General features: G+C 38.8%; 2 protein-coding genes across 7 annotated transcripts; one reads left to right on the top strand and one right to left on the bottom strand.

Annotated features, from left to right (window-relative positions):
* Positions 1-3,273, bottom strand: mbd4 (methyl-CpG binding domain protein 4). Of its 2 annotated transcripts, none has more exons than XM_004070780.5 (7): positions 2,555-3,273; positions 1,769-2,442; positions 1,050-1,115; positions 840-974; positions 501-650; positions 312-415; positions 1-220 (listed from the first exon to the last, which is right to left on the bottom strand). In XM_004070780.5, exons 1-7 carry the CDS (start codon positions 2,671-2,673, stop codon positions 146-148), a joined length of 1,323 nt encoding a protein of 440 aa, XP_004070828.1. In that variant the 5' UTR covers positions 2,674-3,273; the 3' UTR covers positions 1-145. The 2 variants fall into 2 exon arrangements, with proteins under 2 accessions (XP_004070828.1, XP_020560414.1); XM_020704755.2 differs by having other exon boundaries at positions 1-239; positions 2,555-3,271.
* Positions 1,737-26,353, top strand: ift122 (intraflagellar transport 122 homolog (Chlamydomonas)). Of its 5 annotated transcripts, none has more exons than XM_078950484.1 (29): positions 1,737-1,816; positions 5,150-5,216; positions 5,293-5,377; positions 5,471-5,549; positions 5,637-5,713; positions 5,832-5,898; positions 5,980-6,126; positions 6,785-6,860; positions 8,126-8,317; positions 8,678-8,816; positions 9,099-9,301; positions 10,040-10,177; positions 10,423-10,587; positions 10,788-10,985; positions 11,295-11,435; positions 11,962-12,015; positions 12,252-12,413; positions 13,795-13,961; positions 17,743-17,914; positions 18,995-19,097; positions 20,429-20,569; positions 21,304-21,401; positions 22,071-22,171; positions 23,520-23,685; positions 23,761-23,878; positions 23,957-24,085; positions 24,653-24,729; positions 24,854-25,018; positions 25,642-26,353. In XM_078950484.1, exons 1-29 carry the CDS (start codon positions 1,752-1,754, stop codon positions 25,726-25,728), a joined length of 3,579 nt encoding a protein of 1,192 aa, XP_078806610.1. In that variant the 5' UTR covers positions 1,737-1,751; the 3' UTR covers positions 25,729-26,353. The 5 variants fall into 5 exon arrangements, with proteins under 5 accessions (XP_078806610.1, XP_078806612.1, XP_078806611.1 ...); XM_078950486.1 differs by lacking the exon at positions 1,737-1,816 and adding an exon at positions 3,531-3,614; XM_078950485.1 differs by lacking the exon at positions 1,737-1,816 and adding an exon at positions 3,553-3,711.
* The last annotated feature ends 396 nt before the right edge of the window (positions 26,354-26,749 follow it).

Consider the following 26,749-nt stretch of genomic DNA (forward strand, 5'->3'; position numbering starts at 1 on the left):
TGACTTGACTTAAAATACTTTATTCAACATGAATTAAAACCTCTCAAACAAGTTTGAAATGAGTGAATATGAAATAATCCAGATTTGAAGGTGTAAATTCATGATTATGGTACAATGGTGCAACCGTTTCTTTGGCAAGTGTATTTCAAAGTCCAAATGCTTGATGGTTCTCCCACAGCCAGGCATGGTATTTATTTAGCATGTGATCCTCTGGTGTCACCTTTAACATTTGAAAAAAACTATAAAATATCAGATGTAACTTAAATGGATATAAAACAATAAACTGAGTGCCTGAAAAGTGAAATAGTCACCTCTTTCCATTCCCCTACACAGAAGATCCTGTAGGAGTCATTCCCATACTTTCCAATACCATGCAGCTCGATGGGGTAGCGCCACTGTTTGGTTAGATATTCATCTGAACAGAAGAAAAAGTTTGATGTTTTCTGTCTTGAATTGAACACAGAGACTGTCATAAATAGTATTATTATAAAAGAATCCACCTGAGAAGCGGATGAGGGTTTTGGCGCGAAGCTCATAAAGCCCTAGGGGCTTCATGAGTTCAGACATGGGCTTCCAGTCGGCGTCCCGGGTCACATCTGCAGATGGGTAACGCTCAAAGAACTGCCAAAGCACAGGAATGGCCATCTTTCCTGTTATGAACAAAAAAACAGCTCCATTGGAAAAGTAGAAATGGTTTAAATGTTTTCAGGACATCACCCGCTTTAACAAACTTTTTTTCATTGCAAACAATAAAAATATTATATTTGAGGTTTTATTTAAATTTGATGTGGACAACATTAAGTCATCTAAAAGTTTTAAATTAGGTCTAATGATCATACCACTTGTCTTGTTAAGAAAAATAGTAGCCACAAGGAGCTTCCATGGATCATGGAAAAGAGTCTCCTGGATGAGGTTGAAGGGAGACCGTGGGGGGGTCCATTTCTTGAAGGCTTTTCTTCTAGGCGGGCCAAGTCCTAAAAAAAATAATGATCTAACTGTAAACAGGATTTTGACTTTGACATTATGTCATGAAACAGTTCAAACGTTACCATCTCTGAGGGACTTTCCACTGAAGTAAGGACTTGTCTTCCGTTTGGATCCCTCAGCCTTGGACTCTGAACAAACAGGAAGTATTTACTCTTTTTTTGCATTGCAAACAATCAAAATTGTGTATTTTAGGATTTATTCAAATTTGATGTGGACAACATTATGTCATCTTAAATATTTTAATGAGGTCAAATGATTTTGCCTGCTTTAAAGGACGAAACAATGAAATCTGCACAGTTTCAAAAGCACATTTTTGTTTTTCTGGAATCCAGAAATGTTCTGTATTCTATAAAAAAATAGTCTTGTTTATCTTTTTAGCAGCCTTCAATGCCCTCTTCCAATCCATTTATATTCTTTGTTACTTTGTCCCTTTGACATGGAGTGTTATGCAAGTTACCTACTCTAGTTCTAAAGTAATCCCATTCCTTTTAATATTACTGTCTCAGAATTATGCATTACATTACTCGTGCATTACTTCAAAGTTACTTTCTTTGTTATACCTGTAGTATATATAACTCAATTACATGTAAATAAGGGGTAACATGGTAACAAATTTTACTAGAAAATTCATTAGTAACGCTTACAATATTATAGCAAAAAGTAATATTTAATTTAATGAGTTACTCCCAACACTATGACCTGTCATGTAAACTGCATGGTTGCCATGACAAAAAAACAAAAAACTGTCAAACTGTATATCATGTATGTATGTCATACGCACTGCTCTTGGAATCTCTAAGTGGCGTGTGGCTCCCAGCAGTGATGACAGGTAACACCTCCTCTTCCTCCTGCCGATACGCGCCAGACTCCTCTTCAGCTTCCCCTTTCTTCTTATTTGCATTCCTGCCGTCAGTATCTGTTTCATCTGTTGGATCTAAACAATGTGAGTCTGCATGTTCACTGCTGTAAATAAAGGCAGTGTCCTCCTGGTTAATGGATGGAGCCAGTCGGAGTAGCTTCTCTCTCAGAGACCCCACCCTCAGCGGGCTCTTGGGCAACTCCACATCCTGCAGTGATGCATGTCCTGAGCGATCCTTCAAAGCCTCATCCGTTATATCTGCACTGACCTTTTGCCCAGGTGTAAAATTCTCCAGCACAGTGTCTCTGCTCACAGAAATGGTATCTTCCAAAGGTTTTCTGTCATTAGTGCCACTTTCCAGAGTAAGACAGGAACTTGCAGACATGCATGGCTTTTCGCCTGCTTTCTCCTGATGTGCATCTGTTTGTTTTTTCCGTCGTCTCCTCTGCTTTTGACTCAGTGGGAGTGCTTCTGAGGTGGTGGACTTGTCTTTGGCTGAGGTGAATTCAAAGAGGCTTAAATTCAGGTTCTCCTCTTCACTGTTTACCAGGAAGGCTTGCAAGGATGCTTTGGATCGAAATGTCAGTCCACTGGGGCTGAAATCACATAAACAGTATTTATTCAACAGAATGGGCCACTTAATCTAAAACTAAAAATAGACTCATAAACATAAAGGATTTGAGTGATATAGTAAATAGAAAAAAAAACCTTGTTATGTAGACATCCAGTTTCCCTGCAGTCTTGCCTGTTTTCCTCTGTTTGACCACTTTATTCCAGCCTGGAGGCATCAAGGAGGAGCAGCAGGGTTTATCTTTGTGATTTTTCATTTCTCCATTGATCCAAAGCGCTTGAGTCAGTTCTTTAAAGCAGGCGATGTCCACATAACATTACATACACGCTATTTCGCTTTTGCAATGCTAGCTAAGTTGTTTTTTTACTATTCCAATAGCATCTAATGCTATATTAGCGCAGAAGCACTGAAATCCAACACATCCGAGTAAAACTGTGCAATGCGAATAATGTTAGAAAGACTTAAACTCTGTCTGATGAGACCCTCTGCCGTTTTTTCATGTAAACATGGTGACGGTCCGCCGAGCATGCTTGTTTTGGTAACAGGAAGGAAGAAGCGCCACAAAACCGAAGTCAGCTTTAGATTTGTAATTTAAAGGAGCCCACAAGTTCCAGGACTGTTTTCTGATAGCGTAAATCCTTTCTGACCAAAATGTGTCCTTTTTGTGTAACCTTTTTTTTTTTTTTTTTTACAAGAACAGTAATCTCTTTTAAAATTAATACTCAGAATATGTCTTGGTCTTCACTCTGGAGAGGCAGTTCTTGGTTTACTGTGTAGAAAATGTGTCACATCAGTATCTTGGTCTTGATCTTTGACCTTTAATATGGAGCCCTGGACATGACAGTCCAATAATAATAATAAAAATAACTTATGAGTATTTTTTAAATGTCATATCAGGGCTTTATACTTAAACAAAACCCGAAATGAGGGGGAAAAAAGCATTTCTCTCCAAGTACACCACACAAACATGCCAGTCCGAAGAGGTAAAACAAAAGAATTGTTTATTATTTCACACCTATCTTTTAACCCCAACGACAATTTCGTTTTGACTGTTTTATTGCTAGGAAAATGAAGAAAAATAAAAAAGCTGAGTCTAACTCAGATACTGACTTCATCCGCACAAGCGAGAAAGCACATCCGAGTCTGCGCAGTGCGACCAGATAATAACAACAAAACTAGCAGCAATAAGTTGTTAAGGTAAAAAAAAAAAACACCTACAAAGCTGTACATGCTTTGTGCATTAAACCGCCAAAATGAGAGCCGCACAAGTGTGGCAGGATAAAATTTGCGAACGGTAAGGGTCTAATTTATTTTGACTCGGATGACAAGCGAGACCCGGAGATGGAATGTAACGCTAGGTAGCTAGCAACGGCGGTTGCTATGTAAACGGACGCTAGCCAGTATTAGCCTAGCTGCTAACACCATCAAACAATGTGCAATTTAGTATTGGTTTGAAGAGAGGGAGTTTGAAAATTCGGGTTATTAAAAAGTTCTTGGCTTAAGCTAATATTAACATGAAATTGGCTTGGTAAGAGATCATGCTGTGGTATATTTTTGTTGAAATAGCCAATTATGCTAACGTTGTCCAATATGATTTAATTCATTTGGCATGATAATAATCTGTCGATGTTAAATCTGACGATTTGGTGTAACAGAAGAATAAAAGTCGCCTCCCCAACTTAGTCTGTGGTTTGTTTTTGAAGTTACAATAAAAAACAACAAAAACGGCTTCATGGAACAAAATTGTGATTATTTGAATGAATTGCATTGTCTTCAAAAAAAAAAAGCATGTTTCTAGTACTAGCTCAGGGGTCTGCAAGCTGAGGCTCTGGACCCACATGTGGCACTTTTGTCCCAGTTTTCACACTAATGCTTTGAGGTTTGTGAGACATAATCTTATTTTAGTAACATCAACTGTTCTTTCTTTCTTTATTTATTTGTTTTTTTAACCTCTGCAGACATTACATTAAATCATGTGCTGTACCGTTCCTCCAAAAATGCACACGTTAAATCACTAAGCAAAAATAATGGTAAAAATGTTTTATCTATTGTCAGAACTGTTTTTTATTAGAGTAATTTTGAAGAACACATTCTTATCTTTTGCTGTACAACAGTTTGTAGTTGCAGGCAAAGTACTTAAAGGTTCTAATTGCATTATAATTATAGTAAAGTAAATCTGCTGTAGCAGGAGAATCTTCTCTGACAAGGGTTGTATTTTACTTTGAAAGGAACGATGTATTGCTGTTAAAAGTAAAGTAAGTTAAAATTAATTCATATAGAAAGATATAATACTAGTATAGTTTAATTACTGCATTTTATAAATAAAGTACCTTAATGGTCAGAGAAACATAAAAAGTATTTTTCCTAACAGTGATGTGAGACTTGGCTGTTCTCACTGGGTATTTTTCTGTGAGAAACTGGTTCAAATGGCTCTTTTAGTGTTAAAGGTTGCAGACCCCTGTCCTAGCTTAAAGATATTGCAGTTACCTTTTTTTAACTCTCCTTTTGTCTTGTGCCTGTTTTTGCTGATATGCTGAGAATTTCTCCTCTCCTTCAAGGTTCAATCAAGAGTGTAAAGACACACACGCACTATATAACGTTTTCACCTTCACACTGACACACATTTAGGTCACAGTTCTGTGGAACTGGGAAAGTATAAAACTATTCCGTGCATCCTATTTTTGAGTGAACAAGGCTGCCTTCAACATCTATTACTGTTTGATCGTTCACAGTGTTTATGATGTTGCTTTCAAACCAGATGGAAGCCAGCTCATAGTAGCAGCAGGGCTCCGTGTGTTGGTGAGACCTTTTTTGATCTGAGAAGTTTAAAAAAAGAAAGTCCACTGTCCTTGCAAACTATACTTTTATTTCCTAGGTTTATGACGCTGCAGACGGTGCTAATATCCAGCCGTTAAAGGGACACAAAGACATTGTGTACTGTGTGGCCTATGCAAAGGATGGTATGGAGCTGGTTTGTTGTTATTGTGAAAAGTTCCCATTCTTTGTTGGTTCATCATTTCATTATTTTTACTTTAAACTGCATTCTCCTCCAGGTAAACGGTTTGCTTCAGGGTCAGCTGACAAAAGCATAATAATATGGACCTCCAAGCTAGAGGGTATTTTGAAATACACGTAAGTATATTTTGCATATAGTACTTTCAGTGTATGAAGTAAAACATGGAACCCTCTATTTTCTGTCTTTGTTTTGTTCATCTTTAGACACAATGATTCTATCCAGTGTGTTTCATATAATCCAGTCACTCACCAACTTGCCTCTTGCTCTTCTGGTGACTTCGGTGAGTTTAAGTTTACCCCAGATGTAAAAAATCTTCAGCATATCAAGTATGTAACTAATAATAGTCAGGCAGACTTAAAGTCCGCCTGCTTTATAAACATATTTGCATTTGTTTGAAGGTCTTTGGTCTCCTGAGCAGAAATCTGTAAATAAACACAAAGTGAGCAGCAAAATAACATGTTGTGGGTAAGTAGATACTTAGGCTGTCACAGAGACATTTTTGTGTTGTACGTCAGGGTCTCAGCCAGCTTTTGATATGTTTTCCAGCTGGACAAATGATGGACAATACCTTGCCCTTGGGATGATGAATGGTGTGGTGAGCATACGGAACAAAAACGGGGAGGAGAAGGTCAAGATAGAACGTCCAGGAGGCTCCTCTTCGCCTATTTGGTCTATTGCTTGGAATCCCTCCAAGTTGGTCCTTTTGTCTGTTACAACATTCATTTAAAGAACACAAGCACATTTAGAGGTGTTTACACACAATCAGTGTTTCTAGTTATTTGCATGTGGCCAGCAGATGGCAGTGCTTGATACGCGAGCACTGAAGGAGGGATGATTCTCCAGATCCAGTTTTTCATAACTCAGTGGTGCCTCTCACAGCCAAACTCAGAAGACCTCCTTTAGAAACTATAGTATTATTAACAGGCATTCGGATTAAACATGAGGCGTGGAGGTGGCAAACATGATAGTGAAGAAATGCAATTGAAATAAAGGCACTGAGTTTATTTGTTTTTTTATCAGTCATCGTGTAAAGGTCAGAGCATGAAGCTAGTTAGAGAAAAAATATTCTTTGACTGGTAAATAGCAGTTAGACATAGTAATTTGGCACATAAATGTTTTGTATAATGTATTTCATGAAATGAAAACTGATCAGGCTAAAAAAATATTGAATCTGCTACAGCTTAAGTCAGATATGCTGTAATTCTGCTGGATGGGAGGAAGGCAGTGTGCTGCCTAAATTAGTTTTGGTGTCGGCGCTTTTCTCTGCTGTTGTTTTGCTGGCCGTCCTGAGCGTCCGACGGCACTGGAGGTTGTCAGGAGCACTAATGGCTAAAGTCTTCTTGTTTCACAGGGATGAACACAATGACATTTTGGCTGTAGCAGACTGGGGTCAAAAGCTCTCCTTCTACCAGCTCAGTGGAAAGCAGGTGAACAACAAAAACAAAAAAATTGTTTGTAATTAGAAACCATTACTTTAAAACTCTCTCCTTACCTTTTAGCACGGGAACTGAAATGACTGTGGCATTTTCCATGCTGTATTTGCAATCCTGTCATTACAATCTGCCAATAACAGCCCATTTCCATGCACTCTGAAAGATTTTGAAAAGCATTCTGCAGATCCAGTGCATGAATAAATGACAGGCCCATCATTTACAAAGTGTGATACTACCTGCAAAACAATTAAACATCGTGTCTTCTGGACTATAAACTGCTACTTCTTTCCTAGGTTTTGAACCATGCGGCTTATACGAAGGTGCCGCATGGTTCTTTCACCGCTAGAGGTGCTCTAACTGGAATTAGAATCAAAATTAAGATTGGCAAAAAAGAATAGACTACACTACTTTTTCTTTAGCAGAAAGAACACGCACGACAAATCACTAACTGGTAACTAGAGTCACTTGTTGTTTTAAACACAGGAGAAATTAAGGTAAATAAATACTGGTTGTTTTCTCTTGGTTCTGTTCAGTTTTAATCAGCAAAGTTGCTGCAGTGTTAAAAGGCCCTGTTCGGAAAGAAACTGTTCAGGTACATACATGTACATTTCAGTACAATATCATCCTGCACATGCAGCAAATATCTAATTCTTCAACATAGATATCTGCAGTATATCTTTTTTTTTTGATTTATTTAATAGAGCGGATGTGGCTTATAAGAGAGTTTTTTGAAATGTATATTTTTGGAAACTTAATTGAGCTAGGGACTGTGTTTATGGTCATAATTGGCCTACAATTACTCTACACACTACTGTTTACACTACAACAGTAAGTGATACTGCTTTGCCTTTAATGCACCGCCTCCCCTTACTCATTATTTCATTTTTATGTCTCAGACTCATGTTTTGTAGTCAGTATTATTGATTTAAATGAAATTTCTGAAAGAAACAACAGCAGACATTGTTTAGAGTGACAGAAAACATGCAGGAATTATTGTGGAAGCTTCTTTTTTTTCCTAGTGAAGAAAACCAGACAACTGAGTGACTTAATTTGATGCTGATCAAAAGGACTTTGAACTCTCATACAATAGAGACTATTTAAACTAAAAAAGTCTTTTTTTTTCTATCCGGCTCAAAGGGATGCGGGAATGTAATGAACACTTTGAAGTTTGTGTACTCGGAAATTATTAGGTGTTGTCTGAAGTCTCTGAGCAATAAAGTTTTTTTTTTTGAGTCTGATGTTCTCTTTGTCGTCCTTAGATCGGAGCAGACAGGACTTTGAATTATGACCCGTGTTGTGTCAGCTACTTCTCCAAGGGGGAGTACATCGTGATGGGCGGCTCGGATAAGCAGGTGTCGCTCTACACCAAAGACGGAATGCGATTGGGAACCATTGGAGAACAGAATTCCTGGGTGTGGACATGCCGAGTTAAGCCCGAGTCCAACTGTGTGGTAGGTTCACAGCTTGTGAAACCATATGCTTGTAAAAGCCCTTTCACCCCCTCATATTATAGTGAGAAAAGAGACATCAGTGAAATGCTACACAGAAAAATGCAGCCTTTTTTCTGATGTGACAACACAGCATCCCTTTCGTGCTCAAGTACTTTTCTTTCCATATTAACACTTCAGCTGCTTTTCTTCTCACTGACAATGATGAGACATGCAAGCTAGAATTGGATTCTAGCAGATTTATTTTTCTTTTTTACCTCTGCTGTGTACATCCTCTGACAACAGGAACATTTTCTCACTCCCTCAGTCTTTTCTTAGAGGTGTTAATAAGATGTACCGCTACATTGTTGTCTTTTTATCTAGGTGCTGGGCTGCCAGGATGGGACCATTGCTTGCTATCAACTTACTTTCAGTACAGTTCACGGCCTCTACAAGGATCGCTACGCTTATAGGGACAGTATGACTGACGTCATCGTCCAGCACCTGATCACAGAGCAAAAGGGTGTGTTTTTTTGAGATTAGGAGTCTTTGCCATATACCTGTGTTAGTATAATTTCACAGTGACATGATCTCATCAAAAAAACTGAAAAACATCTAAATTACAGTTTTGGAAAAAAAAACTTGCATCAAAATCTTATGAAGCATCCAATCATAAAAAAAAAAACATGATTTGAACTTCCCCCAAAATAAGGAAGTTTTTTATTTGGGTGAACAATACTAGTTTATACAGTCAAACCTCCTGCTTTCCCGTTGATGTATAACGTGCATTTTATTTTTTGATTAGTGAGAATTCGATGTCGTGAGTTGGTGAAGAAGATCGCCATCTACAGAAGTCGCCTTGCCATCCAGCTACCTGAGAGGATCCTCATCTATGAGCTCCGCTCCGATGACTCCTCTGACATGCACTACCACAGCAAGGAGAAAATTTGTCAGAAGTTTGAGTGCAACTTGCTGGTTGTGTGCTCCCAGCACATCATTCTGTGTCAGGTCAGAAGTGGCCTGTATTATTTTTATTTTGTATTCAGTCAAAAAGTAAAGTAAGAACCTGTTTTTGTCGTTATTAGAGCTTGTGTTTTTATTTTTCAGTATATTTTATTTTGAAATGGTAAGGCTTCTCAATTATAGTTCTTGAATCATGTTACTTGGTGAGACAGGTAAATTAATCTGATTGACATTTTATTGTGCAGAAGTCTGATACTGCTGCACCATCAGATGAATGCAGAGCAAATCAGTTTTAGTCATTAAATACCCAGCGACACTGCGATTCGATCGCTGTGTGCCCAGATGGTCCACTTTCTCGTGTCTCTTCTTACCACAGAGAGTAAGACCGTTTCAATAAGAGGGAGGAGCCAAAAATGGATACTTTTTAGGGTTCTTCTTGGTGTTAAGTGGCTGACAGAGGCTGTCAGCAAGGAGCGGCAGCTTTTGTCGGTGACAGAGGTGCTTCAGGTCTCTGCTGGAGCCGCTCATGTTTCATCTCTCAGACAGTTTGTAGACATTATATAGTGGCTGTGCTCACACAGGCTGTTAATGCTTTCAGTAGATCAGATTATTGTTTATGGCTCTGCTCTCTGAGATTGTTCCACCATATGCAGCCTGTAAAAGAACAATACGTCTGAATGTTTTTTTAACCTTTTGTGTATAATAAAAACTTTAAACAGATAATTTAATGAAAAAACAACATAGAATATGAGCATGTTTGACCAGCCAGTGTTGTATTTGCAGGAGAAGAGACTCCAGTGTCTTTCCTTCACCAGCGTCAAGGAAAAAGAATGGGTGATGGAGTCTCTAATTCGCTACATTAAAGTGATTGGGGGTCCACCAGGCAGGGAGGGCTTGCTTGTGGGATTAAAGAACGGGGCTGTAAGTATTGCCAAATGGGAGTTATTTTGGTAAATGCTAATTCACACACTGATGGCGGCGCCGCTGCCAAACACTGGCGCCAACCTCCCACCAGAGGCAAGGTGGGGTTCAGTGTCTTGCCCAGGCGGGAATTGAACCTGCAATGTTACGATCATGAGTCGACCGCCATACCGCTGCACCACGGCCGCACATCACACACAAGTTTTGCATGAAACCATGCTATAGTGTGTTTTTTTTTCTTCTAGATCCTGAAGATATTTGTTGACAATCCATTTCCCATCACACTGCTGAAGCTGTCAACTTCCGTGCGCTGTTTGGATATGAGTGCCTACCGCAAGAAACTGGCCGTGGTTGACGAGCACAACACTCTTCTAGTGTATGACATCAACAGTAAAGAGCTCCTCTTTCAGGTTTGGAAGCTGTAGATATAATGATGGGGGAGGAGAACAACTTGAGCATGCAAAGAAATGTGTAGATGAACTGAGTGAAACCAAAAAATTCACATATTTTGCATCATTTTTTTACAATTCTCAAATGTTAGAATGGATTTCATGTTAGTTTTTTGTTTTGCAAACACCTTCCTATTGTTTATTTGTGTGCTTTCCTACAGGAGCCTAATGCTAACAGTGTAGCCTGGAACACCCAGTGTGAGAACATGCTGTGCTTCTCTGGGAATGGCTACCTCAACATTAAGGCGAGCAACTTCCCCGTTCACCAGCAGAAGATGCAGGGCTTTGTCGTGGGCTACAACGGCTCCAAGATATTCTGCCTCCATGTGTATTCTATGTCCGCTGTGGAAGTGCCCCAGGTGGGTCAAATCTTGTCAGCACAACCTGCTCTCTTGATGGAATCTAACACACATTTAATGGTTTTTTAAGTCTGGCAATTTTTCTAAACATGCATGCAAGCAAATTCTTACAAAAAATATTTTTCTTGGGCTCCTCAGAGATTGATAACTGACCAGGATTAGAACACATTCTTACGTTTTTGGGAAATTTAAGAGATTTAAGATATTTTATCTAATTATGCCTTAAGTGACTAAATCTCTCTATTAATTTGTTGAACAAAAAAAGGGAAATATTTGTCTTGGTTTACTTTTTTATTAATGTCTTCCCAGTCTGCTCCTATGTATCAATACCTTGAGAAGAAACACTATAAAGAGGCCTACCAGATTGCCTGTCTGGGTGTGACAGACAGCGACTGGAGAGATTTGGCAACAGAAGCTTTGGAAGGACTTGATTTTGAAACTGCAAAAAAGGTCAGTAAGACACTCAAAGTGTTCAACTCCAAATCAATGTCTTCATTCTTTATACTGTAGGACTTAGAAGTAACATAAATATGCAACAGCAGTCGGAAGCACTCCTCAACATTCCTCTTTGGAATCATGTAATCTCCAGGCATCTTCTAGCATGGGAGTCCCACCACTCAACACTTTTTTTATAAAAATGCAACCATTGCCTTTTCCAAATGTCTCCAAACACAGCGCTCTCCCTAAGGAGGCCCCAGAATTACCTCGACTGAAATAGCTGGCGTACTTTCTGTTTATTTCACAGTGCAGCAGCAAAGAACACTCCAAACAGCCTTTAACAAGACAAACTCACAACTCTTCTTGATGTTGTGGGTTTTATAACTTTCAGTTTTGGGTTGCAATAAATACAAGCCAATAAAAACAAAAGAAAACAATTTGAATGAATCATTGAAGATTTTTTTTAAAAGTATATAGCAATGTAAATGTTTGATTTAGTGAAGCCTTTCTTTTAAGTTGTTTTTTGTGTTTCGTTCAGGCTTTTATTAGAATCCGAGACCTACGCTACCTGGATTTGATCAGCAGCATTGAGGTAACACTGACTCTTTAGGGGAAAAAAAAAGATCTTTGTCTTTAACCAGACGTCTGCTTAGATCAAAAAGCCAAGTACATTTATTGTGGACTTCAAATTTTTAATTACCGGTACTGGATTTTCTGTTTTTCTGGCCCGTGTCACCTTACCCTCATAAATAGCTGCTATACGTGTTTACATGTATGTGACTGTTTATTTTGCCATACTCACAAGTGTTTGTATTGACTGATTTGTAGGAGAGGAAGAAGCGGGGTGAGAACGACAATGAGCTGTTCCTGGCAGACGTCTATGCCTTCCAGGGGAAATTCCATGAGGCAGCCAAGCTGTACAAACGCACAGGCCATGAATCCAGAGCCCTCAGCATGTACACAGATCTACGCATGTTTGAGTACGCCAAGGTGATTCAATCATCAATTAATAAAAGAAAAGGAAAAATGAGGAAACAAGCATGCAGACGCAAAATCATTTCAATCAATACCAAAAGACAGGCCTGTGAAACATTGCATGTTTTATGGGGCTGGAACATGTGTTTTTCTTCATTATGTGCATTTATGCCAAGTTGGGGCCCTGTACTGTGTTCGGACAGCCCGGGTTTACCATCTGTCTTTCATCTGCCCATACGTCACTGGAATCTTTACATACATAATCTGATCAGTATACAGACGCCACACTTTTTACACTCAAACTCCTATTCATCAGCAGAGTGACTTACACACATAATTAGAGCTGGAAGTGGAGAACAAACGGAGAAAAAATAAAGCAAACATCTGCTTTTAGGAGAGGACTTTGAAGAGGAGGTCGGAGGGAGCTTAAGCAAATTCATTATTCAGTTTTGATCATAAGTACAACAGTCCGTGTTCTAGAACAAGCATATTTTTTCATGTGTACTTCTCCATGCAGTGTATCCGCCTGTATCCACGTTTGATGTGGCGGCTGTATATTTATGTGGCTGTGTGGCCATCTGGTCTCGCAGGCTGTTTGTTTTAGGTAAGATGGACACCGGAGGGAAAGGCCTTCGGCTGCCTGAAGTTTGTGTGACTCTCCTCTTCCTGTCTAAAACTTGACCCTCCTGTTTTTGCAAGAAACACATAAACATAAATTTCGTTTTCATTCACACAGCACATTTTGTTATAAGTGAATGAGCTTTATGTTAATAAAGGCCAAATCTAAAACAGAAAGATGTGAAATAATCAGTAAAGACGAGATAAAAATTGGTGAGAGCGCAGGTCAGTGCTGCCTCTGTAAGCCCTTAATACCACACACCCAAAAAAACTAAAACCTCTAAACATAAAGTTACAGCAAACTCCAAAAACACACTGTAGACAGATTAAAAATGCATAATGTGATAATATAAGCTGACATTGTTCAGCTGACTACTACATTAACAACTAGCTATTCAACTTTTTGAATAATTTAACTTGGACTACTGAAGCATTTTTCAACATCTGAGTTTGCTGTTATGAAGACTTGAAAAGTTTATAACCTACAAACAATTAAAGTTACACAAACCTACAGTGGTGGCAAAAATTTTGAAACCAAATTGCTGAAAGTATGTGCCAAAAAATGCATAGAAATGGATTAAAAGGTTGATCATATGATTTATTACTAAGACAAATAGTATGTGATCAAACTTACTCAGTGATTTCTTAAATGCATTCAAACAGCAATACGTTTAGCGCCAACTTATTCATCCCTGACCTCAAATCAATGTTCCTCTGGGTTCGTTTTGTCCAGGAATCTCTTTTTTTTTCTTCAATTGCCCTATTTCTTTCTTCACAGGAGTTTGTGGGAACAACAGATGTAAAGAGCTCCCGGATGCTGATGGCTAAACAGGCAGATTGGGCTAAAAGCAGCAACGAACCCCGAGCTGCTGCTGAGATGTATCTGTCAGCAGGAGAACACATGAAAGCTATAGACATTATTGGAGAGCACGGTTGGGTGGACATGTAAGTTTCTGCTGCTGTATTGAGCATTTTAGTTTTCTATGTCGCTGGTTGTGTTTACATTCTTTTGTGAACTTGTCCTGACCTGATGTATAGAAGCTGCAGCTTCTATGCCTTGAAGGGTGCCTCAGGTCATGAAGGGTGAAGCTGCCTGGTGATTTGTGTTTATAGTTTATAAAGAGGTTCTGTCGGGCCAAACTGTTGGAGGCAATTTATGAGGTTAATTGGTGACTGGTTGACTCCCTTTTTAAGAACTATATAAATTCAGGAAAGCAGAGCAGTTCAACGGAGCAAACAAATTACAGGCATGTGGAGAAGTGAAGTCAACCTTCTTTATATTCATGGGGTTTTTCAAATATGCAGTAATACACATCAATATGTACTTAAATGCCTTCACATTGAATTTGTAAATACATTTTCTGATAAATTATCCACCACATAAAAACTGTTTTAGTTTTTTTAGAATATAAACAAATTTAAAAGTCTTCTAAAAAGGCCCGCGATCAATAACCTGAAGCATTTCTGGTCTATAAAGTTATCAACCATCTACATTTTGGGGAGTTTTGGTGCACTTTTTCTTTATTTTGTTTCAGCAAAATTGTTGGAACTCCTCTGTTATCTTTGTCCAGAACTTTTTTATTAGTATGTTTTTAAATCTAAATATTCTGCTAAAAACACATTATTATTACATTTGTTAGTTTTAACCAATAACATTTTAAAACTGATAGTTTTCTACAAATGTGACGCAAAACAGGAAAAACCTAGAAATTTGCAGTTCCCCAAAAGACCACTGGTGGCTGATCCTATTGATTTCTATGTTAAAAAGTCAGATTTTACACTAAAAGTTAATGTTTACACAACCTCTGTCAAAAATGTCTTTGCTGTCCATTGTTTTTTTTTTTTCTCTTTGGGTGGTTGGATTTATCAACAGTTGAGATTATGGTATGTTTCATACTGTGCATATTTAGAGTTGTGGTTTTCTGATTGGCAGATGGGTGAACCTACTGAGCTTCAAACTTTTATTTTTTCCACCTAGTTGCCGTTTTTGAGTTGAGTCGGTCCTATGGGTTCTGTCAGAGATGGTTTTCGACCAATTTCCGCTTACATTTTTGGTTCTTATTTCATTAGCACAGAGGTACCAATAACATGTTCCTCGTGTAGAGCTGGACAACACAACTAAAGAACGAAATCATTTGATTTGGATTTACGAGCCAATAATTAGATTAGATTAACGATTAACATGATTTAATCAAGTATACATTTGAATGTTTTCTCAAACTCAATCTTCTTTCAAAAACAATTTTGTTTGTTAGAGAAATACAACGTTTACATCATAAGGTGAAACATGAATGAATGAGATCATGAATTATTTATTTAAATTCAAAAACTAAAATATCGTACATTAACGAAAGAGTTCTTTCTCTAAAAAAAAGAAAGGAAAATCTAATAATAAAGTAGTATTGACTTTTCTAAGTAAAGATTAATGCAATTAAGAATAATCAACCAATATGGGTGCAGCATTTGTGCAATGAATGCTTTCTATAGGATTTTAGATTCAGAACTCTTTAATCTTTTCAACCAATCTGTTGTGGATTTGTTTTGTGGCCTTGGATCCATGTTCTTCCTACAATTATTTTATGGGAAATTTTAGCTATCAGTCATATTTGAGTCTAAAAATGTATGTAAACCAAGGGGTTTATGGTTGCCTAAGTAACAGAGGAGAGGGGTAAGATCCTTTAGCTGCAGAACACAGCTGTGCATGACAGCTCATTTAATGTAGCTGCACCAAATGCTGCAAAGGGAATTATGTACTAACAGTTGGTTTGGCTTTGTCTGCCCAAATGGATTTTTCTCACAAGTTTTTAGTTTGTTTAGATTCAACTTTGCGAATCTGAGCGGTGGTGCCATGTTATTTTTAGGCAGGAGAGGCTGTCGCCTTGAAACCGTTCAAAACAAGCCCCTCTTTTGCAGTCTTTTTCTATTTGGCCTGTTGGGAACAGAGAATAATATGATTACCCGAGTCTATAGAGTCCAAGAGTTTTATTATTCCCTTCAAGTGTTTATTTGTCTGCCTGCAGACTTACTTGGACTTTAGGTGTGTATGTTGAGTTTTTTTTTTTTTCCCATTCTGAATGATGCCTCTAACTTTAAAACGATAGACTTTAACTTGATTTAAAAGGTCTTGGTTGCAGGGATTTCAAGTCTAACACATATAGCGATAAACTGAGTTTCATCCCTCATCTGTTTCTCACAATGTGTGACAAATTGCCAACAAGACAGCCAAACATTACAATGCTAAAATTCCACCATTTCCTTTAAGATCCCACCAATGACACCACTTTCTTAGTATGTTTTTCTTCTGCTCCTTAAGCAGTGGGTGTTGTGTCATGCAGAAGATTGGATTTTATGTGAGACATTTGAGACATTGTGTCACCTTTCTCTGGGATTATTATATGTGTTTTTTCTGCCTGCACAGACTGGCTGGAAATTATTTGCATTTTCATTTTGTCAGACAATAGACTACAGAAATGAGTATTTATAGACCACAGGGACATTGCTTTGAAATTCACTGATGGGTGATACATAGGGTTGCTATTTTTGGTCTCAGTTTTACACTTCTTTTTACATGCAAAATAAATAAAAATGGGAATAAGAATGGCTCTTCTGGGACTTCAACTGTATTATTATAGAGTGTATCTTGTTACAGTGAGTAGGTAAAAATGTGTCGACACAGAGCGGAACACACATTCCATGTAAATGACCTTGTCAAGAGCAGCATGCAGGATGGTTTTTTTTTCTACACTCGCCTTAACCTAAATTAGCTAAATTTCTGCTTTTACACAGATATAAATACTTGATGATGCTAACTTTTTTTTAAAAATCAATGAGCAGGATCCTTTTACTGTAATTAGCAAAATTCTTTTCATAACACCACTTTTTTCCAAACTATTCTTATTTATAACATTCCAATCAGTTAGGAGAAACCAGTGGCACAGGCCCCCGAACACCACAATTTATAGACACTATTTCTAGAGAGATAAGTGCATAATTTAAATGTGGTTGAAGGATCTCAATATCTCTGAGCACGGACTTGTAATTTGTCACTGATGTCTGCCATTATCCTATTTCCACTGTCAGCTCTATGGATCCTTAAATTATTGTCAAGTTCTCTCAAAGTTGTCTTTAATTTGAGCTGCAAATTTCTATCTGAACCATCTTATCGAGTTGTACAAATGTAGATATTGTATGCTACAAAATTGATATTCATTTTGCATAAAGAAGGTGTATGCAATATGAGCAGGTCGTAAACCAATTGAAGGACTGCTTTAGTAAAACTAACCATCTGAGGCTCCTCTTCAGACTCCAGTGTTTAACTAACAAGGCACCAACAATAAACATCAAGATTAAGTTTCTGACACACAGCATCTGGCAGTTTCTGTAGAAAAGCAATAAGTTCTAAGGCGCTATGGAACAATTACTTTGCCATGCCTCACTCATATGTGCACTTTGGGAATATGTCTGCTTTCTGGAAAATGAGGAAAACTGTTATCGGTCGGTCATATCAGGACTTGTATTTCTCTCTGTCTGTGCATGTTGTAAGGTGGATCATTATGGTTAACGGTGCTGCTGAATGTTGTCAGCACTCTTGATCGTGAATTCCATTCATCTTGTGACCCTCATTGATTCTCTCTCTGGGTTCATAAGCACAGTTTGATACGCCTTGAGGTTATTTAAGGGTTCATTTTCTTCCAATCTGTTAAATTCCCTCTGTGTTCGTGTGCAGGCTCATCGACATTGCTCGTAAGCTGGATAAGGCTGAGCGTGAACCACTGACGAAATGTGCACTTCACCTCAAGAGGCTGAAACATCATGGCTATGCCTCAGAAATCTATTCCAAGATGGGAGACTTGAAGGCTCTGCTCCAGCTGCATGTGGACAGCAAAAACTGGGAAGAGGTTTGTTTGACACAAGGACAAAATGATGCATTTAACTTGTTTGGCTTTGAGTATTGAAATACATAAAATAAATTGAACTATTTTATGGTTTGTGCTGATGTGCAAGGACCTCCAGTAAAGTGTTCACATATGAAAGCAAAAAAAGAAAAAAAGAATCGACTTTATTTGCTTATTAAAGCCGCACGAATCCTGTTTTTCCTTTTTCCATTTTTCATTTTTCCATACTTGCACAAATATTAGCGAATGAGAAACTGCAAAGTAAACTGTGCTGCACTGAGTCAGTACTGTTTTAGAAAAGCTTTTAAGTAGCTCAAATAAATTCCATTATCAGGACTGATCGTTCATCTCAGACAGGAAAAAAAAAAGACACATCTTTTAATCAGCCTGCAGTGGATCACAGAGTTACACAATCACTGAGGGGGTTACACAAATGTACATGAGTGATTTGCATGTCAAAACAGTAGAACCCGAAATGGAACAATGAAATCGTGCCCTTTTTTCTAGAAGACTTATTTCATTCTGTGAGGAGGAAGAAGACCACCTCCAATGGGGATGCACAGGAAAACCTGACGTATTCGGAGGAAGTGGACTTCTGGATGCAGCAGACTGCTGCTTCCACCATATGGAGACTATTTACTGCTCCCGCTCGGCTCTATAACAAAATGTAGTTTAAATGACTTCAGGCGCTCATGTCTGGTGCACACACTTTTACTCACTTCTGCTGTGTGGTTTGATTGGAGGGTGTTTTTGGCCCAGATTTTGCCACAGGACGTGGAGTTTAATTAGTTACAATGTCAGGCACATGTGCATCCGCAGGGCAACATCAGCTCTTTAAATCCTGTCATTCAAACATCAGTTTACTTGCATGCAACTCCTGCGTGTTTCCAACCCATTAATGATTATGTTGGAAGAGCTTTACTGAAGGTCTTGTATTTTTGTTAAGAGTTGGAACACTGTTAATTAACGCTGACTGACACCTAATTTCCCCCAAATCTTTCCATCGCAGTTTTTTCTCTCCACAGCACAACCTATGCATTCATGACGAGCTGTTTTCTGTTTTCTCACCTGTGACACTCTCAGGCATTGTCTTTGGTGGAGAAGCATCCCCAGTTCAAATGTGACGTGTTTGTGCCGTACGCCCAGTGGCTGGCTGAAAACGACCGCTTTGAGGAAGCACAGAAAGGTCAGCAACTTCACCTTCGATCAATCAACCTTACAAGCAACCTAAGCAGCTGACATCTTTTTTACAGCATGTTCCTCAAGTAGGAAATCCTTCATCTAGTTTACCTAATCAGCTAGTGTTTACATAATGGAACCTCAGAGTCAGATAGTTTCTTTACATGTTTCCTATATGTAGAAGATAATCCTCTTTGTCAGAGCAGGACAGAGGCAGGCTGCCTGTTTTTTTGAATGACATGCATGCTTGCCTCTAATCACCACAGCTACAAGAGGCTCTGATGATGATTACCAACTGTAACCATAGTTATAATCAGCTCATAGATTTATAATTATGATCTCAGCAAGCATATTTCCTCTTTTACATAATCATTTTTCTTCTCTCAACATGGAATTCATGACTGAAAAGGCTTGATTTTAGTGGAAATGCTTTTGGCCATGCCTGTCATTGGTGGTATGCGTAAAAGACAGGTGACAAGGCCCTTTGATTTTACAAGTTAGTACAACTTAGGTTTGTTCCTTTTGTCTGTTGCATTGGTTCATATAAGTACATATTGTAGCAATATGGAATACAAATGTATTTCGTATTAAAAAGCCTTTTAAATACAGTTCAGACCATAAAGTCTTGCAGAACCCTATTTGTTGGTTTACTGCAAAAGTGAAGGGGTGCCCGCACATCCCTCACGGGGACCAACAGAGGCTTAATGTGGTTTCAATCCAGTTAGGTCTACTAATAAATGTTTGCCACAAAAAACATTCTGAACCCCACTGTGGCTGTGGGGGCAGGTCATGGCTGTCACTCTCAAAAGCTGCTTCTAATTACCCACAGTTACTAGCATGTAGAACGCTGCTCAAGTCTAATTAGGGTTGAAAAGTGTTTTGGTTTTGACATTCAGGAACGGTCTATTTGTTTGCACATGGCTTCTGCTGATTATTACATGTGCAAGAATCAGGCTCGTGAACATTTTATACAAGTCACTCCTGGGTCTCATTTGCAGTGTTTCTGTGAGAAAATGTAGAATATATGTTTTGTCACGGAGGAAATGTATTTTACTCTAGGAACAATAATCTAATAATTCCAGCAGAGAAGTAAGTGTTTGCTTTGTGGTTTGCGTTTCTCTGTATTAAAATATTGCCATCAACTGATATGTAAAGCAGTCTGCATTATTTTCTGCGCAAACCATGGTAGGGTCCAGAGCGGGGCTGCTGTAAAGGCATTTCCCTCTCAAAGTGAAACATCAATAGAGTTAATCAATAGAGTCCCCTTTCTCCAAATTTAACAGAAATTCAGATTAACCGTTTTTTAGGAACTGTTTGTGTTTCCTTGAAATTTTTCAGCATTTCACAAGGCTGGGCGTCAGGATTCGGCCGTGAAAGTCCTGGAGCAGCTTACCCACAATGCAGTGGTGGAGAACAGGTTTAGTGATGCAGGCTATTATTACTGGATGCTGTCCATGCAGTGTTTGGACATTGCCAGAGGTGAGATGTATGATCTATACACCTTTATGATCTGCCTTTATTTTTAAAGACCCACTCCGATTATCTTTTGATTTATTTTGCAAGTGTTCCCAGTATTTTGTTGTCTGGGACACAGAAAACATAGAAAGTCGCAGCAGCCATACACGTTGCACCTGAGTATAAGTGGCATTCCTGGTCCAAACTGTGTTAAAAAAAGAAAAAAATGCAACTTATACCCCAAAAAATACAGTGCTTTTTGCGGAGAAGTAGCTGTCCAGTAGAAATACACCTCTGAGTTGTAGGTTGAGAGTTCTGTTCACACGCTATCCTATAGCACCCTCACACCCCCAACTTAACATTACTGGTGCGACAAAAATGTATATATAATATATATATAGCTATTCAGCTATATAGTTATGAGTCAGATGCCAGCTCAGACGAGGAAAACAAAGATGTACACTTGTAGTTGTCTACAAGTGGATGCACCAGGATGGAGCGGAGCAGAGAGCTTGTGGCTCGCCTAGCTTTTTTGTGCGTAACAAATGTGCTCTTTTTCAAATGTCATTTTTTCGTTTGCTCCTGATTTACAATGATTTGAATCAAGAAATACTGACCTTGAGTTTATGAATATGTCCTCCAATATCGGAAAAATGCCACAAGAGCATGCCAAAAACACACAAAAAAAAGATTTCTATCAGAGTGGGTCTTTAAACGCAGTTCTTTTCATTTCTGTCATGTCCATTTTTATGAAACAGATTATGAAGAGCAGAGGGATGAGATGCTGACAAAGTTTAAGCGTTTTCAGCATCTGGCTGAGCTTTACCACGTCTACCACTCCATTCAGCGTTACACGGTGAGAGCGTGAAACCCTTCACATCAAACCTGATCATACAAAATGATTCTGTCTTTAAGGAATATTTACTATTTTTACTTTAGTGTTAACTAAAAAGAGAAAAAGCAAGCATGCATTTCAGGTTGCAGTACACTGGAGGATGATAACAGCTTGAAAATATCCCCATTTCTAGACTCTTGTTCGCTCCCTGACCCCTGTTACCATGGTAACCACTTGTTTGGTAGAACAAGATGACGGGCTCATTCGGAGACTCCTCGTACCTTTAACCCTAACCTGCTTACAAATAACACATTCCTGCCCATTAGTTCCCTATAGGTGACCTGGTCTCTGTCAGAGTTCTCAGTTTGTTTTTTTAACTCATTGTGCTGCTGCTGTTTAAATGCAGAGGCATGGCAGAACACCAGACCAGAGCTCATCCTCATCCTCACACACAGCTATCTCAGCTATAGAAAGAAACGTTTTTAGTGACTGGCTTAGGAAATTTCATTTCAGGTCCCTGCGACAAGGGATAAGGCATTGGGAAGAGTTAGGCTGCTTTAAGAAGGGGTTAAAAGATTATATAAATTAGAATGGACTGCAGAATGTATGGAGCTTTACAAATTTGGATCAGATATTCAAATGAATTTATTATTCATTCCATCGCAATCTCTCTCTTTTTTTTATCTTTAGGATGAGCCTTTCATTTCAGACATTCCAGAGACCCTCTTCAACATCTGCAGGTTCCTCCTGAACAACCTCACCAAAGAAATACTTCAGGGGATTTCTAAAGTGTATCCTTACCTCTTAGAAAATAGACCCAATCAACACTGACCACACAGAAAGAAACCACACAGTTTCTGCCCTCGACTCACTTCATTAAGCTAAATTTAGACTGTCAAATGTGATTACAGTGAAGCAGAGAAGGAAAGAGAAAAGACAAATGCATGTTGTGCACCTACAGTCACCCACACTCGTTTAGCTGCTCACATTGGATGCTGGTATGAGGAGGGAAAGCCAGCCCTGGAAAAGGAAATGGGTCTGAGCAGCTGGGATGCTGTGTGGCCAAGCAGGACTCGTCCAACAACTTTGAAGGAAAGATTTATGGACTTAACAGAACATTGTTGGAAATGTCTTTGAATAGTTAAATACAGTGTCGCTTATAACCTCTCAGCTAAAGAAGTTACACAAATAGAGGTACATGGGTTTATCGAGGGTTCCAGAGCCGGGGGTGTGTGGGAGGAGCTGGAGAGCAATTGAATGGAGAGGAACAGTGTTGAGGTTTAAGTGATTTAAAAGTGTTGGTAAAGGGCTGTCGCAGCTGCAGCTCATTGACCTGGGCTGACAGCTCTCAGAACTGCTCTTTTAACCAGCTGGCTCAATAAAAAGGAAATCTGTAAAAGTTGGGTCTTTTTTAGCAAACAGAAACAAAAAGAAATGGATTGGTACGTGTAAATTTTACACTTCCCCGTTTATTTGATTGGATGCTCGATATATTTCTGTTAACTCACCCAACTTCAGGCCTACATCAGATGGCAAATAAAATTATAAAGGGTTTTACTTGGTGCAGGTGGGACGGCCATTTTAACGGGGCTTTTATTTTGAAATGGAGACATTCCCTAATAATTTCGTACAATACAAAAAAAAGCTATGCCCATAAAAGGTTGAGTATTTGAGTCTACCACTAGGGTTTGTCAACAAAGCAGTAAAAAGCAAAGTTGTACTTGTGGTTTCAAAATGTTGCCTTAAGAAACAGTCAGACATGACTTCAGTATGTAAAAAAGCGAATGACGCAGATCGATTAGGAACGTACTTTCTTCAATATTTTTCAGGAATACAATCTGTAACCGTAGTCGGCACACAGATATTTATGGGGAGGAACATAAATACATGTTGGAAGGGGTGGGAAATTTCCCGAAACTGTATTACCTCTTTATATTTACTCTGCTATGCTTTTTTTGCAGTGGTGTTGGAACATTTGGAAAAACATGTCTATTCCTATTCCGATACATCAAGTATAGTAGAAGAACAAAGTAAAAACGTTTTACCACATTATTCTTCTCATGGCCAAAAGTGAAATATGTTTGTGCAAATATGAATTATTTTTAACCTTCATGAATTTTCCTTGACGTAAAGCGTTAGTAAAATCTTGTACACGTTGGCGCAGCAGAGTCAGAAACTGGGTGCGTATAGACTCGCCAGGTCGTGCTATGAGAAACTCCTGGAGCTCCATATCCCTTCACGCTTCCAGGCGGCAATAGAACGAGGCAGCATGGTCATTCGTGCCAAGCCCTGCCATGACAGCGAGGTGCATTACAAAGCTATGAAATGAGCTTGCGTTTGCTCGTACTCCAAAGGTTAAACATCCTCTGTTTCCTGTAAGGACCTCACTGAGGCTATGATGTGCTACCGTTGCTCCAACAACAATCCACTCCTGAGTAACCAGGGGAGCATGTGCATCAACTGCAAGCAGCCTTTTATTTACTCCGCCTCATCTTATGGTCAGTGGCACTTTGTGTATTTTTTTTTTGTTTATGTATGCGCATGTTATTGATTTATAAAGTGCTTTTTGTTTGCAGAGGTGCTGCCTTTGGTGCAGTTTTATCTAGAAGAAGGTATCAGCGATGATGAGGCTCTGTCTCTTATTGACCTGGAAGTTCCTCACACAGATCAAGGAAAAGCACAGGAGCAGGATATGAACAACAGCGGTATCCTTTGATCATCTTTAGCGTCCACACACACACAAACATGCGCGTGCGCACACACACAAAGTAACAGATTGTGCACATGATTTATATGAATTATTAAGTCCTTGCTGTGCTGAAGCCCCAACACACTGCACATTTCTTCTAATTAAACCATGTGGCTCCTCTGCCTTGTGACAGATCTAAGAGGCTGTTTAGTCTGCTTTGGCCTTGATTCTGTGCTTGTGGGTAAGCTGTCAGAACTAAGTCATCTTAGCTCTTGAGCTAATAGGGTTAGGGAGGCTCTCCCGTCCCATCTTAATGACACTAACCCTCCAAGAGCCGTAGACACAGCCTTGTGGAGGGATTAACCTGCATTAGGCAGCATATACTCAAGGGCACAAAGGTCTGCGGTGCTCTTCCAGGGCTTCGATGTGACTGACAGGTACAGCTGGTTCTGAGCATAATGCTATTGGCAGGGTCAGGGCTTTGAAAAATAGCTTAAAAAGTGATTTTGATTTGATGTTGACGTATGTAAAAATAAAAACTGTGCATTTTGTTGATTATTTGTCCTTAATTGGTGACGATCAGAGCTCCAGACTTTAAAGATTAATGACGATTTAGACGATGAAGGAGATCATCCATTCACAGCCAAAATAAGCTTTGAGGTAAGAAGCGAAAGGACAGGACTGATGAGGTGATTCATATTCTGCCAGCAGGTCAAACCAGCTGGAGCAGCAGAAAGAACAGAGTCCATAAGGGCATGTTGTGTACATCTGTGTGTCCCGACAGCAAGGGGGCTCTACCTTTGTCCCGGTCAAGGTGAGCCGTTCGGTGCTGCGCTCCATGAGCAGAAGGGATGTCCTGATAAAGCGCTGGCCCGCGCCTCTCAGATGGGAATACTTCCGCTCCCTGCTGCCTGATGTTAGCATCACCATGTGTCCTACCTGCTTTAAGGTAGAGCATTCGCAGAAAAGTCACTAGAGCAGCTTTAAAGACCCACTCCAATGAAAATGGTGTTTTTAACATTTTCATGTGGCGTTTTTCTCGTGACAGATGATATATATATATATATATATATATATATATATATATATATATATATATATATATATATATATATATATATATATATATATATATATATAAATATATATATATAAATATATATATATAAATGAAGAAAATAAGCTTAAAATTGATCGCCATTTTTGTTGCAGCTATAATGTTAGGCTGTGGTTGTGAGGGGTTGTAAGCTAGTGGGAAAGTGCATAAACAGATGGATGATGGGAAATGGAGAAGGGCTCACTCCACGCCAACAATCCCGCCACAACTCAGAGGTGAATTTAATAATGAACTACTGCCACTCTGCAGAAACTGTCCTAGAAAACGACACAGGTTTTTGGATTTTGGTTAAAAATGACATAATCATAATGAAAAGACCAGTGGAAACACTTTTACATGAGATCAAAAGATAACTGGAGTGGGACTTTAATCAGCTGTAAAATTAATTTTCTTTTGGCGATTAGTTCTTTTTCAGTCTTTTTCAGTGTCTTTTGGTTTTGTTGTGTTTCCCATAGATGTTTCAGAGTGAGGATTATGAACTTCTCGTGCTTCAACACAACTGCTGCCCCTACTGTCGCAGACCCATCGACGAACCGCACTGATCTCCTTTACAGCAACTTTGATCATTCGCTAAATTTTATGTTATATTTTAGTGTCTGTATTTATCTTTTCAGCATACACATGAGGCTGGACTGTGCTGTGAGGATATTCGAGCTGCATTTTAAGACCAACACTCTTTTATTTAAGGACGAAAAGACGGAATTAGCAGACGTTTTGTGTCAGTCCTTAGAGTGTAAGACAAGTGCACCAACAACCACTGAGTTCAAGTGGATTAATGGGATCAGATTGCTTCAAGTTATCCATATGCTCAATAGAAAAAATGAAATCAAAATGCAAACTGTTTATGAAAGAATTATTTTCATGCATTTAATCTTTTTTGTCTCTGACAAAAAGCTTTTTGAAGAAATGTGTTGCAATTCTTTTGTAAAATTAAAGAATTATTTTGTAAAAAAATAAACCCGTAGTAACTTCAAACAAGCAACAGATTATTTCAAGATAAAGGAGCCTCATCTTTGCACATTGTAAAGGTCATGTGATGACAACAATGACCTTCTGCAGCAGCTCTCCTAAGGTTTATACTCCATGTTCCATCCCTTATACATGAGAATACATACATGTTTTTTTTATACTGCAGTTTTTCACAATAAAAACACAATTTGAACAATGCATGTCACTCTTGAGTTTAAACCTGGGGATTTGTGTTTGTGGAAGAGCCGAAGGCGGAGTGCCAGTTATATGAGTGGCACATCTCACTGAGTCTAATTACACTTGATGGTGTGAGTGGAGCTCTGCTTTGTGCAGTGGTTAGGGATTAATCTTTTACAGATGCAAATACGTTAGATTGTTTTGAAATTTCATTTGCAAGCTGTCCATACTGAAGGGTTGAAATGACAAAGATTTCTTTGCCTCCTCTGCTTCTCCTATCTCCTGCTCCACATGACAGTAATGATGGGGTATATATTTAGCCGTCGTTACATTCTTCCACTTTGAACCCTCTTCTCCATGCCGGATATTTTTCTCCAGGAGTTTTCTCCGGTGTGGTGCTTAGTGTGCACTTGTGTT

The sequence above is a fragment of the Oryzias latipes genome, chromosome 7 (genome assembly GCF_053564925.1).
Source record: "Oryzias latipes strain Hd-rR chromosome 7, Olatipes_Hd-rR_3.1".
Taxonomy (NCBI): Eukaryota; Metazoa; Chordata; class Actinopteri; order Beloniformes; family Adrianichthyidae; genus Oryzias; species Oryzias latipes.